Source organism: Spermophilus citellus (genome assembly GCF_964194105.1).
Source record: "Spermophilus citellus genome assembly, chromosome: 14".
In the NCBI taxonomy this organism is placed as follows: Eukaryota; Metazoa; Chordata; class Mammalia; order Rodentia; family Sciuridae; genus Spermophilus; species Spermophilus citellus.
Genome location: NC_138194.1, coordinates 32,811,851 through 32,827,570, shown reverse-complemented (window position 1 = coordinate 32,827,570; position 15,720 = coordinate 32,811,851). Strand labels below are relative to the sequence as shown.

Genomic DNA, 15,720 nt, shown 5'->3' with positions numbered 1-15,720 from the left:
CTGATATTGCTTGATAAGTTTAAATTAGAATTTAAACCTTTTTTTGGTAATAACTGCTAGTATATTTTGATTGCAACCTGAATGACTCAGGTTTATCTAGGCAGTGAGTGCAAACACATCATAATACTTGCATTTTATCAATACCTAAATATTTAGCCTAAAATGTCCACAGGTGTTTTGTTACCAGGCAGAAGTGCTATCACCACTCTTATTTTCTTTCAATTTAGACACATAGCACAAATCTCCTAGGGAATTTCATGTCATGACTCTTACACCAATGGCAAGACTGGCAGATGAGCCTCCTCCTGGACACACTCCATCTACGGGTATTCAGAATGTGTGCCTGAGACTGTCTTCATGCTCTGAGATATTTTCTTCCTTCTGGTCAGTGATCCTTGTGAAACTTCCTGCTATCCATTTCTAGCCCTGACTTTACATTCTAACTACACATCTCTATTCTCACTTCCTCAAATCTTTCAGCCCCTCGGTTCTATTTTTGTACCTCTAAGTCCCAGGGGTGGAAAGAAATCAATCTTTTTATTGCCAGGAGCATCTTTGCAAATCTAAGGATTCACATTTTCTTGCCCAGGAAAGGGATTTTTGCAAGTTCAAGTTCTCAGAATCATTTGAGTTCTAATGCCAATGGATATGTGGATTAAGTGAGAGGCAGGATCATTCCTCTTGTAAGTAAAATCATCTATAGCTAGATGGTTTTATAATTTTATAATCATGTCAAGATGAATTCTACTGTCCTGTTTCCCAACCCAGATGCCTAACACACTCTATTGCAAACATTAACTGTTTTAATTTTGCTGTGACTGCAATTGTTCTGGGTCTTCAGTCTCTAATATTTATTAGTGGAATTTAAGTGTAGCCAAAACTAGTTATTGGACTGATAATACTTTTAAAATATAATAGAGATTACTTGGCATATTTTGACTGTGTAATCCATCTTCTGAGGAAAACATTGGGGAACTTCAGTTTATTTTACAAGAACAAAAATATGGAAACTTCCTGTCCAATCCTAAAGGTGGAATTTTTTTTTTTTTTATAAAAAGCATATGATACCTTCTGCGGTCTCAGGAGAGAAATCACTGTGATTCTGGAGCTCTTTACTCTGACCTAATTTTGCTTTTATCTTAATGCTCAGGCTTTCTGTGAATAGAATAGTCTAGTTGGTCCCTTTGCCTCTGGAGAAGAGATGTCACCAGAAGACAGTATGAAGAGTTCCTGAGGGTGGGTACTTGACAAGTGGGGTCCTGGGATTATTTCATGAAAAGAATTTCAGCACATGCCAGTCAGAGACACAGACAAAGATTTATTTGGGAAAGCAGAGACATGTTCAAGGGAAAATGTGGGTTATCTCAAACCAAAGGTGGAATGTTTTCTCTGATATGTGGGAGCTAACCCACAATAAGGGGTAGAGGGAATAAAGTTTAGTGGAGTAGACAAAGGGGAATGATGGGAAGGGAGAAGGAATGGGAAAAGGAATGACAGTGGAATGAATCTGACACAACTTTCCTGTGTTCGTATATGAATACAGCACAGAGAATCTCACTATCATGTACATCCACAAGAAATCAATTAAAAAAATAACTATGGGTAAATGGCAGAAAGATAATAGAGGGAAGGGAGCCAGTGGAGGGGAGAGGGGAGGGGGAGAGGAGATACTGGGGTGTGAATTAGAATAAGATTTATTCCATGCTTTTATAATCATGTCAAGATGAATTCTACTGTCATGAATAACTAAAAAGAACCAATAAAAAAACCATGAAATTAAATTTAATATTGTGAGATATCATATTATTTTGTGCCTATCCGGAAGCATTCTTTATCAAGATAATGTCATTTCAAGATAAATAAATAAATAAAACAAATGATGTCAGGAAAAGTGAGATTTGCTTTTGGGGTAACTGGTTCTTCTTTTAAACAAAACTTGGTAAAGGGTGGGTATGGGAGGCTGTGTAAGGATGGCATTAATCTGATGATCACAAGATTGTTTATGGTGGTGTTATCATTCTTAGGGTCTTTAGAATGGTGTTGGCTCCATTATATAATCTATAGATAACACTAGAAAGTCCCCTAAATTATAAGTTTCTTAAAAATATCATGTCTCTCTTTGCTTAATATATTTATCAGTGGATTAATTAATAGTGCAAAAAGTAATTGTCATGAGTAAGTGGTTTTATGGTAACTCTAAGATTTATAGATTTCCCTGAAATTTGGGAGTGATAGGCTTGGGAAGAACTACGTTGGGGAATGACAGGCCTGGAAAAAGTATGAAGAACTTTAAAATTATATTGTCTTGTCCTTCCTTAAATGTTTCCTATGTATTTCTTTTTTCTTCTGTCCTACTTTACTTCTTATTTTTTCTGCCTCACTTCGATTTACTTTTCTTTCCATTTTCTAATGGCATTTGTAATGTACAATGAGCTCAAATAGAATGTAATACATCTCTCCCATAAGTGCGAAATCTGAAATGTTTAAAATTCCAGCCATTGATGTATAATTGGAGTTTAATTGAACCTGCAGTGCTTCATGATTACAACAGTAGACAAATGGCCTCTTTAGTTATAATTCGAATGACTGAGATTTTTCAGCAGCAGAAATAAATAAGACTATACTAACTGGTGTTTGCTTACCTGTTTTTCAGACTAAAAAATGTATTACATTTGTCTTATAAATACTTTGTATTACAGTGTATTTAGGGTAGAAACCACTTGCTCTTTTAAGCTCCAAATCTAGGTTCAATCAGCACATTTTTTTGAGATACTCTGAATTATTTGATGCATATCTCTAAGACCAGCTTGGGATCTTGTCATCTACAAAAACCATTTAGGCTCTGCTCAAATAAATCTGTGTGTTTGTAGACTGTTATAAATGTAAATGAACATCCCTGAAATAATAGGTGGACAAATAGTTAGCAAAATGACTCTGGAGAGTGCTGAAGGCTGAGAAGAAAATAAAGTGATAAAGTCTTGAAAGATTGGTTAAGGCTAAGCCTCGCTGAGAAGGTATCCTTGTAGACTGAATGATGATAGGATCACCATCAGCCATCTGAGAGAAAAACATTCAAGTGGGCGGGGGAGGGGGGGGAGAGGCCACCATCAAACAAAAAGACAATGGCATGGCAATTTCTAGTACCCCTTCCACTAGGACTCCTAACATCTGATTTTTCAGGCCTGCTCACTAGATTGCCTCTCCTAGAATCTGAACATAAAATGACAGTTAACAGACCAGAATTCTAGGCTAAAACCAACAAGATGGAATGTGACTGATAAGACCGAAAAGTGGTGCTTGTGAGTTTACAAATCCAATTTCACAGCACCGGCGGCTTGACAGCTGTTCATGTTCGAACAATCTGGGGATTCTAATTGACCAGAAATTGGAGATTGTATTTTTGCTCTTTCTGACTGGAAAAAACAATGTGTAGATATTACCCTTGGGCAAATTTTGGCCCAATTTAAGGTATCATTAGAGCTATTTAAAAATGGAATGGCCTGTTCCACAGGTAAAGATCTTGCTGTTGCTTAATGAGAGGGAGAGGGAGAGGGAGAAGGAGAGGGGGAGGGGGAGAAACATACACAGAGGAAGAGACCAAAAGATTTACTCATCAGAGATTTTTGGAAAAAGAAGATTCTGTAATGTTTGGGGACTATTTCAGACACTTTTTCATTTCTGTGAATCTCTGGCATATTACCCATTTATTCATTCCAACAAAATTTTCTTCATTTTGGGATATTTATGTGTGGATAAGAAGGAAAAATGACATTAGTGTATACTTTAATCACCTTTGTGTCACCATGACCAAAATACCCGATGAGAACAACTTAAAGATGGAAAAGTTCATCTGGGGCTGAAGGTTTTGGAGGTTTGCCTCAGTCTGGCTGGGCACAGAATCACGAGCCACTCAAGCAGGAACAAAACTTTATTTTTGAAAAAAACGCCAATACTCTGTATGCGCCAGCAAGCCAAAACCGGTCCACCCACGTGCGTGTCTACCTGAAGGGGGGGCGGGGCGACCTCCCCCTGGAATTCCCTCCTACTATCCTTCCCCAACCAATGGGAACTCTCCAGGAGTCCCGTAACATGAGTCCCCTGTAGCAGGCCAAGGTGAACAGCAGGAGTCCAATTTCCATATGAATGTAAATCTTAACATAATCATATCATCTCAATGGCTAGCCAGCGTCACCTTACAACCGAAAGTGCCATGCATCATATTATTTGCTTGTGGCTCCTAGCAGAGGTTCAGTCCATGGTAGGTTGAATCCATTGTTCTAGGCCCAAGGGAGGCAGCACATCATGGCCAAAGGGCCCATCAGGGGCATCAGGAAAAAAAAAAAAAAAAACTGCTTGGCTCCTGGCAGGATCAGGAAACAGAGAGGGAGAGAGGAAGGACCTGAAGGAAAATGAACCCCTTAATGGCATGCCCCCATGACCCACCTTCAGTAGCCATGTCCCCCGGCCTATGGTGACCCCCGAGTCAATCCATTCAAGCTAGAATGGACTGATAAGGTTACAGCTCTCATAACCTAATCACTTTAGATTTGAATATACCTCATTAACACAGTAACTTTTTAGGGTGTATCTGATATCTAAAACTTAGTATATAAGGCATATGGTGAATTTTATCTAACACTTAGTTTGTAATGGCATCTCTCAGAACAGTAAGCAAAAACTTAAAATTCTGAGATGATGCTTTTTAAAAATAAGTATTTAGATAAAATTTCTAGTATATTTAGGCTAACTATGAGAAATAAAGATTAATATAAACAAATACCTCTTGGGTTTGCTCTATTTTAGCTCTGCAATGTAGACAGTTCAGTTCTCTATACTTCACTTCTCTCAGAATGAGAGCAGTAATTTGTCCCTGCCTGAAAATATTCTTAGGATTAAATTAGTTGCTGCCTAGAAACAGTGATGATTGACAATATGAAATGCTAATTTAATGTTTGTTATTATCTTTGCTATGGTTATTAGGTATAAATGTGTGCTCCATTCTGTCTTCAGGAATTAATGACCAAGCTAATAACTGAGACACCTGACCAGCCAATCCCATTTCTTATTGACCATCTTCAGTCTAAACAAGGAAATCGTGGACAACTGCAAAGAACTTTGTCTGGATCTGCAGCTCTCTGGGCAGAAAGTGAAACATCAGGTAAATGAAAAATATCTTGCAGTTAATTTGGGATACATTTAATGAAAAATTTCAAGTCTTTTTGATTTTGATAAGATCAATGTAGATGAATGGATACCTAAGGTTTTTATGTATTTGACTGTGACTTCACCCAGATGTTAAAATTTATAGTATTTTTGAATTTGAAGATATTGCATTGTACTTCAAAATATAAAAATAAGGGTATTTCATTTTAATAGAGATGGTTCAGATTGAAGAGAAGGATTTCACTGTGTATGAGTTCAAACAAACTATTCTAATTTTTGTTTCTTTTATGAATATTTTGAATTAAATGCTTATAGTTCATCTGTATAGAAAAGTAAGGAAAAAAGTAAGAAAAAAAAAAGACTAGATGTCTACAAAATTAGTTTTCTTACTTCTCAAACTGATGATCAGTCTCCATTTTCTCCAACCCTCATGTTATCCTGTGTATAAGTTCAGATTTAGGAGAAATCATTCCTTCTGGATGTTGAGGAACCAGCCCTCCAGCTTTATGATAACTTTATTTCTCCAGTAAACACTGGTGAGATCCTTGGATAGATTTGACTTCACCATTTTTACACACTGTTCTGTTGTCTCAGGTATTTATTTTCAAGCCCAGATCTCCTTAGCTGCCCAACTCCTTGCCTGATTCTCCAGGGAATCAGCTTGTTTGGACTCAAATTTTTTTTTTTTTTTTCTGTGATGACGCTATGATTTCTCTTCTTCCCTTCATGCTCTGTGGGATCTCATGGAAAGGATTTTTGCCTCTACATGTGTTGTCATATTAGTGCTTTCTCAAGACCCTGAATAGAGAATAGGGTATTTCCTGAAGAATGAAGACATATCTGGTGTTGATGATCCATGCACAGCTGTCTGCATCATATGGGAAACTAGAATATGAGCTTTTGGCATACAACAGAGGGAACCCTTGTTTTTTCTTGGCCCCCCTTTCTTGGGTTTAGATTATAAATTAGGTGTTTAATCTTTGGCTTATAAGGGCTAAGATGGCACCCATCAGGTAAAAGCATATCAGATGAGCATCTGTGAGCTTACCAAAGTTCATGTGAGTCCATGTTTTATAAAACATTGTATCTGAAGAGAGAATGATTTATTACACTGGGGACTTTAACCAGTACACATTTAGCACCTCAGTATCCTTGTTGGAATTTATGCCTGGCTTAGCTAAGTGTTAAGCCTCACCAGGCTGCAAGTCAAGGTGTTGACCGGGTTTCATTCTTATCTGGAGCTTGCCAACAGAAGAATCTGCTTTCAAGCTCATTTGGGTGAATGAAGACTTCACCCAACAGAGGCAAAATTTATCCCGTGCAGCTTTGTGACTGAGAACCCTGTTTCCTTTCTGGCTTTCATTTAGGGTCTGTTTTCAGCTCCTAGATGCAATGCAAGGTTCATTGCCACATTGCTCTCTCACCTCATGACAGTTTACTTTTTTAAAGGCAGTAAAGGAATTTCTCTCATTCTGTTCTGCTAAAATGGAGTCTTATCCAATATAATGTAATCATGACATTGACAAAACCTTTGCCATATTTTATAGGATAGAAGCAGGTCAAAAGTCCTGACTTTACTCAAGGGGAGGGAATAGAATAATAGGGTAGAACACCTGGGTACAGAGATCCTGATTATAAATTACCTTGTTATTTTTCCAGTTTTCTTCGAATTCTGACTTTCACAAGCACTTATGACTCTTTCCTTGCAGAAGGGGAAAGGAGGGAGGAGATTATCATAACTCCCAGTTTACTGACTTGAGTGATGGCATAAATGCTCATTTAATAAGGCAAGATAGGAACATAAAACTAAATTTATAAAGGGAAATATAAGCTCAATTCCTATTGATTAATTTGAGTTTCCTGTGGAAAATCTTTGGAGATAGTTACAGTAGGCAATTGGTGCTGACTCTAAACTCTGGGGTAGTTCAAGGCAGAAGTCCTGGTGTGGAACTCATTCAGTATCATACAACTTGAAAGAACGATCAAGGCTCGTCTTTGGAGAAAATGCCTGTTTATTGAGGAACAGCTCTGCATATTTATAGAGCCGGGGGTGGTTTGACAGTTATGACAGTTTAATGGTTGTCAGTTGGCATAGGGTGCTTTCTGATTGATGGGTAAGGATCATGTGAGTCAGCAGGGCTAGTCTGATTGGTGGGTAAGGATCATGTGAGCCAGCAGGGATAGTCTGATTGGTGGATAAGGATCTTGTGAGCCAGCAGGGCTCACCATTGGATGGCTCTTCTCAGGGGATGGGGAAATTCTGATTGGTGGGTAAGGATCATGTGAATTAGCAGGGCTCACCATTGGACGGCTCTCGGGGGATAGGGAAGTTAGTCTTTTGAGCCAGTGTGACTCCCAACACAACTAATCATGAAAAACATGAGGGTGAAAGAATAGAGGAAAATGTGGTTAAACATGTGGAAGATGTGTACTTAGAATGTGGAAGAAGATACATGTAAGATCATTCTGGATGCCTTAAATTTTGTTGTTTATTAAGAGGTGAGGTTGTTTGCTAAAGGTAAGAGAGTTTATTAAGCAGTTTGGGGGCCTTACTGAAGTTTAAGACATGAATTAATTTTTAATTAATTCATCATAGAAAGCAGCATCAAGAGGTGATTTTTTTTTTTCATTAGTGATCATAAGAGCTGGGTTGGGAGAGAGAAAAAATTTTGAGGGGCGGATTGAGAATTGTGACTGTGATACCATGTGGATCATGGAGGGTGGAAGAAGAGTTTTGTGGAGGAGTTGATATTTGTGAGCAAGTGATTCTGATGATGATAAAGCACAAGGTCAGCTATGAGACAGTTAGCAACGGCAGGAGGAGATTTAGACATAGAAAGCTAAAAACCTTCAGGAGGTTAATGTAGTGAAAATATGAGAGATATAGAAAGAATATTTTTAGGAACAATAAAAGAAATTATTTTTCTTGAATATGTATGGATTTTTTAAACTTATGTTTTTCAAAAGTTTTATTGGGCTGTTGACTGTGATTTTTCAGGAAAATCAATCATGTGTATATTGAGTCTCCTCCATGGCTCTTCATTTCTCTCATTTCATTTGTCATTGTGTTTGCCTTTCATATTTATTGACTCTCTTCTTATGGGGTTTATTGAATAAAGTATGTTCTCCATGCCACTGATTAAATTTTTGACAGTTCCGGTTCTCTCTTCTTTCTTACTTTGAACACAAATTTAAATGTGTGATTGCATTTTAGTCTCCTACTCATCTTTTTTTAAAAAAATAATTTTTCTGTGCACATTTCTATTTTCAATCATAGGTTGGTTGACTTATTCTACTCTAATTTCTTTATTTTGTTGGGGGGAGTACCAGAGATTTAACTCAGGGGCACTCAACTACTGAGCCACATCTCCAGCCCCATTTTATATTTTATTTAGAGACAGGATCTCACTGAGTTGCTTAGTGCCTCACTCTTGCTGAGGCTGGCTTTCAGCTTGCCACCCTCCTGCCTCAGCCTTCGGAGCCTCTGGGATTACAGGCGTGCACCACCGTGCCTGGCTCTAATTTCTTTTGATTTCATACAGTCCGTTTTCTTTTATTTTTATTCAAAAGACAAATCAGTTATATTCTGATATTTAATGCTTTTAAAAGTATGATCTCTGCATTGTGGATGCTGTATTCTTGTGTTTTTAAATGAAATTTTTTCTTAGAAATATATTTTTTCTGTTTATTAAAATTTAAATGTGGAGTATTCTATCTAGTTTTAGGTTTGTCCACCAATAGTGTAGGTGAATTATTCTTGTCCCCTTACCATGTAGCTTGAAACTATTTGGATTCTTTTCAAACTTTGGGATTGTCTCGAAGATGGCCGCTGCGTAAGGGGGTAGCTGAAGTGCTGAGCCTGGTGCTCAGAACAGCGGCGTTAATAGAGACTTCGCCCAGCTTGTTAGAGCGCCTTTCACCATTAATCTGTAGTGGACCACCCGGCCAAGCAGTAGAAAAAACAAAGAGATTGAAAAAGAGACGCTTGGCTCCCGGACGCTTTCCTGTTCAAAACCGCGGGCGCTTTGCGCCCATCTGCTTCCTCTTTCACTTCGTTCCCGGCAGAGAAGCTGAAGGGGCAATCAGCAGTGGATTGTAAGTACCTGAGGCAAAGAAAGCTCAGTACACCCCGCCCTTTTTTTTTTTTTTTTTTTTTTTTTGGATATTGTCTATACAGGGAGAGTTAGTGGATTGGAATTGTTGGCGGGGCTGTAGTTTCGGGGCCGAAAATCCACTCCGTGGGAGCCGCCATTTGCTTTCTGCACGCTGTCTTGATGGCCCTGTCTACATAGTCCAGCTGCTGCAGCTAGAGACTGGAACTGGGCTGCGTGCCGAACCCTGGACCACGGCCTCAAGTGCCTCGGTCGCCTGTTCCCTGCTGCACCTTGGGGCATAGCCTGCTCTGGGGTCATTCGGCATCCCTCTGCAAGGGGACAGGCGCGGTGGCAGCCGCTTGGGCCCCCCGCGGCGGCAGCCGCTTGGGCCCCCCGCGGCGGTGCTGCTAAGGTCGCAGACAAGCGTGACGCCAAAGAGCGCGGACCAGAGGTGGAGGCGACGGCAGCAGGATTTCAGTTCTAGAAAACTGGACTGGAAACAGAAGCAGCAGTTTGTATAACCCCAAGATCTTGCTTATGCCAGGAAACTGTAAGGGTAACATGAATATCATTGAGGAGGTCTAACATGACGGCAGACGCAGAGGGATCAAGTCTCTGACCTCTTCAACTGCGAGGGCATAGGGAGCTGTAAATTATCTAAAGCCTATTTGCTCAGGATTACTAGACAATGCTGAGCTGACGTGGAGCTAGGGCGCACACTTTGGGCCCCTCAGAAAACACACACTGAGCACGAATTGGCTGCATTTAAGCCCCGGATCGCCTGCTTCTCGTGACTCAGCACTAACGATCCTGCTGAAATAACTAGTCGGCCCACATGATCTCACAGAGGTAAAAGCCAACTGAGCACCATAGCCAGACCCAGGGAATCAGGAGTGAAGTGGGACTAGCAGCACAGAATCCCCGGCTACCGCTCCCACCAGGGCTGACAACAGAGGTCCCTTGCACCAGCTACCAGGGGAGTTGCTACCTAAGGGCAAACAAATTTGCTGGGGGTCCTCAGCTCCAAGACCTACAAACTTAGGGTCCGAGGGAGGCAAACAGAAAGGGTGTGCCCAGGCATCAGTGAAAACAGGGCTCCCAGGAGCAGCAGACCCGGCGTGTAGCCAGTATTGTGGTGAGCGTCACAGGTGAGCGGGGCCTGGCTTGAGGAACCACAAGAGAAGGACCTAGACACTCAGGACTGGAGACTCGCACAGTCTGGGAAGAAGAGCTGAGGCACAGTGATTGGTTCCCACCTATCAAGAGGAGAAGCCTGGGCAGTGGGTATAGCTCCACCTACTGGAAGAGAAGTTAATCGAGCTCTATGACTGCATTTATTATTATTACTATTTTTTTTAATGATTATTATTAGTAATTTTTTTTTATTCTCACTTTTTGTAGTTGATGTTGTTGTTGTTCTTTAACTTTCTTATTAATGGTTTCAATTTTTTTAATTCTTTTTATTCTATTATTATTATTATTTTTTAAACTCCAATTTCCATTTTTCTATTATCATTATAATTTTTTTTGTTTGTTTTAAAATTTTTATTTTTTTTCGTTTTTTCTTTCTTTCTTTTCACTTTCTTTTCTTTTGTCTTTTCATTTCTTTTCAATTTTCTTATTCCCCCTCTCTTGAATTCCACCTGCCTACACTCACTCTATTTAGTAACTTCTTCCCTTCCCTTCTAATACCTCTCCTCCCAAGCATCAAATAAATTTATAAGAGTAAACAGTAACTCAGCAGTCAAACAGAACAAGAAGTACCATGAGCATAAAAAAGCAAGGAAGAAAAGGAGTACAAACAATGAAAGACAGCCTAAATATTCAGGAGGACCTGGAGTCATCAGAAAAATGGCCATATAAAGAACTCAAGGAACACCTTAGACAGATGGAAAGGAACCTTAAAGAGCACATTGAAAAGGAATTACATAAACAGATAAAAGAAGAAGTTAAGCATCTTTATCAGGAGATAGAGATTATAAAAAAAATCAAACAATAATTCTAGAAATGAAGGAAACGATAAACCAAATTAAAAACTCAATCGAGAGTATCACTAACAGAGTGGAGCAAGTAGAAGCCAGAACGTCAGATAATGAAGACAAAATATATCATCTTGAAAAGAGTCTAGCCAACTCAGACTGGTAAAAAATCACGAGAAAAACATCCAAGAGATTTGGGATAATTTAAAAAAATCAAACTTACGAGTCATCGGGATAGAGGAAGGCACAGAGATTCATGCCAAGGGAATGAGTAACGTGCTGAAGGAAATAATTACAGAAAACTTCCCAGAAATAAAAAAGGAAACCGATATACAAATTGTAGATGCATACAGGACACCAAGCACACAAAATCACAGTAGACCAACACCAAGACACATTGTTATGAAGCTATCCAATATACAGAACAAAGAGATAATATTAAAAGCTACAAGAGAAAAGAGGCAGATTACATTTAGGGGTAAACCAATAAGGTTGACAACGGATTTTTCATCACAGACGCTGAAAGCGAGAAGATCCTGGAACAACGTATTTCAAACACTGAAAGACAATGGATGCCAACCAAGAATTCTGTATCCAGCAAAATTAAGCTTCAGATACGACAACAAGATAAAAATCTTTCATGACAAACAAAAGCTAAAAGAATTTGTAGCCAGAAAACCAGCATTGCAAAGCATCTTGAACAAAACTCTACACGAGGAAGAGATGGAAAACAATAACCAAAACCATCAGCGGGAAGTGCCTCGGTAAAGACAGAGGACGGGGGGAAAGCTAACCATGGAGAAACAATCTAAATTAGGGGAAAAAAAAGAGATAAATAATCAAACTTTGGGATAGGTGAAATCATGGCTGATATTGAAATTTCTAGTAGTGGTCACATCCTGTCTCATCTCATCTCTTTTCCACCAACTAGATAGGAATAGTAGCCTTGCTATATTATTTGAATTAATATGAATTGTTTTCCTTGCCCAGAAAGAACTACAGAATAAAGAAACCGCATGACACCCAATGTCTCATTCTTTGCTGGTTCAGTGGTCCTTTGTATATTGCTATATTTGATGACAAGAATACCTTCATCCTTATTATTGATTTTTATACATATTTTGTTTTAACAGAATCTAAAGGAACAAGAAGGGATTTCAGAAGCTATGATAAACCTTGGCAATTAAATGCAAAGAAGCCTAAAAAATCAAAAAGTGACCTTGCTGTGTCTAATATTTCTCCCCCATCACCAGACTCCAAATCATGTAAGTTTGTTATTCAAATATTATTTCCTTTATAAGTCTGTTGTTTAGGAAATAAAGAAAAAATAGTAAGTGAAGCCGAACTTTTAATCTGGTATTTTTGACTATTAATCCTAATGATTTCCACTTTCATGTCTGCATTGATATTGAATTATTGTATGTATATATTCTCACCTACTTATACTCTCAAACTGTGTAATGATTTAGACCTAGTATTCTGTTCCTTGAAGAATACAAGTTGTAGGGAGCAGTTCCTTTGCCTCTCATGGCCAGTAGCAGCATTATACTACATTGAAAGCAGAACCATATCTGCATTTAATGAAGTAAAAAAAATCAAGTTAAATCTTTTAGAGCAGAGTGAAAGATATTTCCATTCCAAACATTTAACAACAACAAATCTTAAATCCTCTATCTAGGATCTCCCTGAAACCCTGCTCATTATTATTTGTGACTGAAAAAGTCTCCATAGATATCCTCTCCCACACTGCCATAAGTTCCCTTCTCCTAATGTCTCTGCTTCCTTTCCCACTACCTTAGTAGCCCCTGCATTTCTCCAGGGCTCTGCTGCCTCCACACATGTGGAAGCTTGTTAAATAGTTCAGGAGCTGATGGAACACATGAGAGCTTGAAAACTGCTTTTCTTATACATCGATTTCTTATATTTGTTATAGAGTGAGATGTTTGCTTTGAATTTCAACAAAAAAAGAGTATGTTTAAAATAATTATTTTTGTTTGAAAATCTCTGAAAAACTACTGTGTGCTAACTGGAGTCTGCATCTGGGTTGTATGTGAAAGAGACTGAAATCAACTCTATCTGCATTTACCTAATGGTACTCATAAAACTATTGGATCAACTCCACCAAGCTATTGTGAGGTTTTATGGAATATTATGAACATTAAATGGTCTTAACAAATGTCGATTGTGATTTGTCAATTTGTCCTCCTTTGCCAGTTTAGTATATAAAATTTGATCCCAACATTAACAAATACACAAGTCTAAAATTACCATGTCTTCTTTGGACTAGTATGGTTAGTAGTATCCAATGCCATTCCTGACCCAATTATGAATTCAAATGGGAAAAATGAATAAATTAAAAAATGAAAATGAAATGAATCAAGTCTCAGTTTCCATCTCTATCAAGGAGTCATCAGCTTCTCCCCTCTTTCTCTATTTGCCCTCCTTCCCCTTCCCTTTCTCCTTTCTTCCTATTTCTACCTCTGTCTCTCTGTCTTCCAATGATAAATCCATAACTATAAGTGTTTACTAATTATACTGCCAGTTCTGGATTCCATCACTTATCACTGAGGGGGAAATTCCCAAAGCCCACCTCATTCTGTAAGCTCTTTGTTCTACATAGGATGCTACCAGCTGCAGAGTGTTGCTGGTGGTTGGCATCTGATTCTGTCTCCTCTCAACCTCTGGTTCCATAGATCATTAGCAATATTTTAATGGCAAAAACAATAACAAAATAACATTTTCATAGTATGTGTAGAGATAATATATATAACAAGAATAAAATGGGTGAAGTGTTAACATTGGAAATATACTATCGAATATTAAAATGTTATTGAAGTAATAGAATGTCACTTGAACATAGATTGTAATAGCTTATAGGTGCATATCATAATCTCTAAAGCATCACTAAAAGCAGTATGAAATGCACAAATGAGAAGTTAATAGATACATTAAAATGGAATGTGAAAATGTTCTTTATCCTCCCAAAACAAAGGTGGGAAGAGAGGAACAGAGAAACAGAGAATAGATTGTAAAATAGAAATCAAACACCAAGATGATAGGTTTAACTATAAATATGAGAGGAATTGTACTACATAAAAATGGATTAAACATTATGATAAAACAAGTATTGTCAGGCTGCATAAAGGGTATAGATTTTTTGAAAAACAAGAAAAATGTTTAAATATACAGACAAAACCAATTTTAAATACTAAGCATAAATAAACCTAAGTAACTATATCAGACTAAGAAGAATTCAAAAGAGATCATCTCATAATGAAAAAATTATTGAATCAAGAAAACATGATAATGCTGTGAGGCAGTGCACATAAGAACAGTGTTTCCAAGTGCCTGATGTGAAATATATAGAACTAAAAGCAGATAAAGACATAATAAGTGAATCTGAAAAATCAGTAAACACGTAAAAGATTTGAACAACCACCTTGAGTTAATTGATATTTATAGAACACATGCTCAATAAAGTTAGAACACACACACACACACACACACACACACACACACTAACACACATGTATATAATTCTCAATTTCTGGTAGAATATTCAGAAAGACAATTAATATGGTATGCTGTAAAACAATTATGAAGTTATATGAAATATTTTTTGTGAAGAAATTTTCTTAAGTTAGAAATAAATTACAAGAAACCTAGAAACTCTTCTTGCCTCCACATTTTGAAATTAAAAACCTCATTTCTAAATAACCAAGGAGTTAAGTACAAAATTGCAAAGGAAATTTGACAACATTATGAAAAACAAAACATATACAGATTTGTAGGGTGAACTAAATAAGTGCTTAGGAGAAAATTCATAGCTCTAATAGAGGCATTTTAAAGATTGATGTTTTAGAAAAGAAAATGTATAAAATCAATAACCTCAGCTTTCACCGTAAGAATATAGGTAAACAATGAACTAAATCAAGAATATGTTGAGGGAAATAAATGAGAAAAATAATGTAATTGAAATAGAAAATAAAACAAAGAAAAATCAATAAATCCCAGAAGTTGGTTATTTGAAGATATTTACTTAAACAAGAAAACTACTTTGCATACTCTTATCATATGCAAGAGTATTAGGAGTGAAAGAATAAAAACTATTACAGATTGTGAAGGCATTAACAGGATACTTAGAAGATAATTTTGACAGTTCTATGCCAGTAAGACTGACAACTTGTATAAAAGATATAAATCATTTGAGAGACACAAGAAACTAAAACTTACTCAAGAAGAAATAGATATATTTAAGTTTCCTCTATCAGTTAATTAAATTGAATTAATTATTAAATAGTTTCTCATGAAAAGGTCTGGAGTCCAAGATGGCTTCATTATGAGATCAAAACATTTGAAACTAAAAGAAATTAATACCATATGCAACTTTTCAGAAAATGGAGAAGAAGGCTACACATTTCAACTCTATTTAGTTGACCTCCATAAACTAAAACAAGTCAAGGACTTTACAAGAAAAGAACACT

General features: G+C 37.5%; 1 protein-coding gene across 1 annotated transcript in view; it reads left to right on the top strand.

The window, feature by feature from the left end:
* LOC308633556 (uncharacterized protein C8orf34 homolog) overlaps nt 1-15,720 on the top strand; it is a 404,696-nt gene that overhangs the window by 73,249 nt on the left and 315,727 nt on the right. The window contains 2 exon segments of the mRNA XM_081266403.1: nt 5,011-5,158; nt 12,370-12,501. Coding sequence (XP_081122529.1) covers nt 5,011-5,158; nt 12,370-12,501 — 280 coding nt within the window.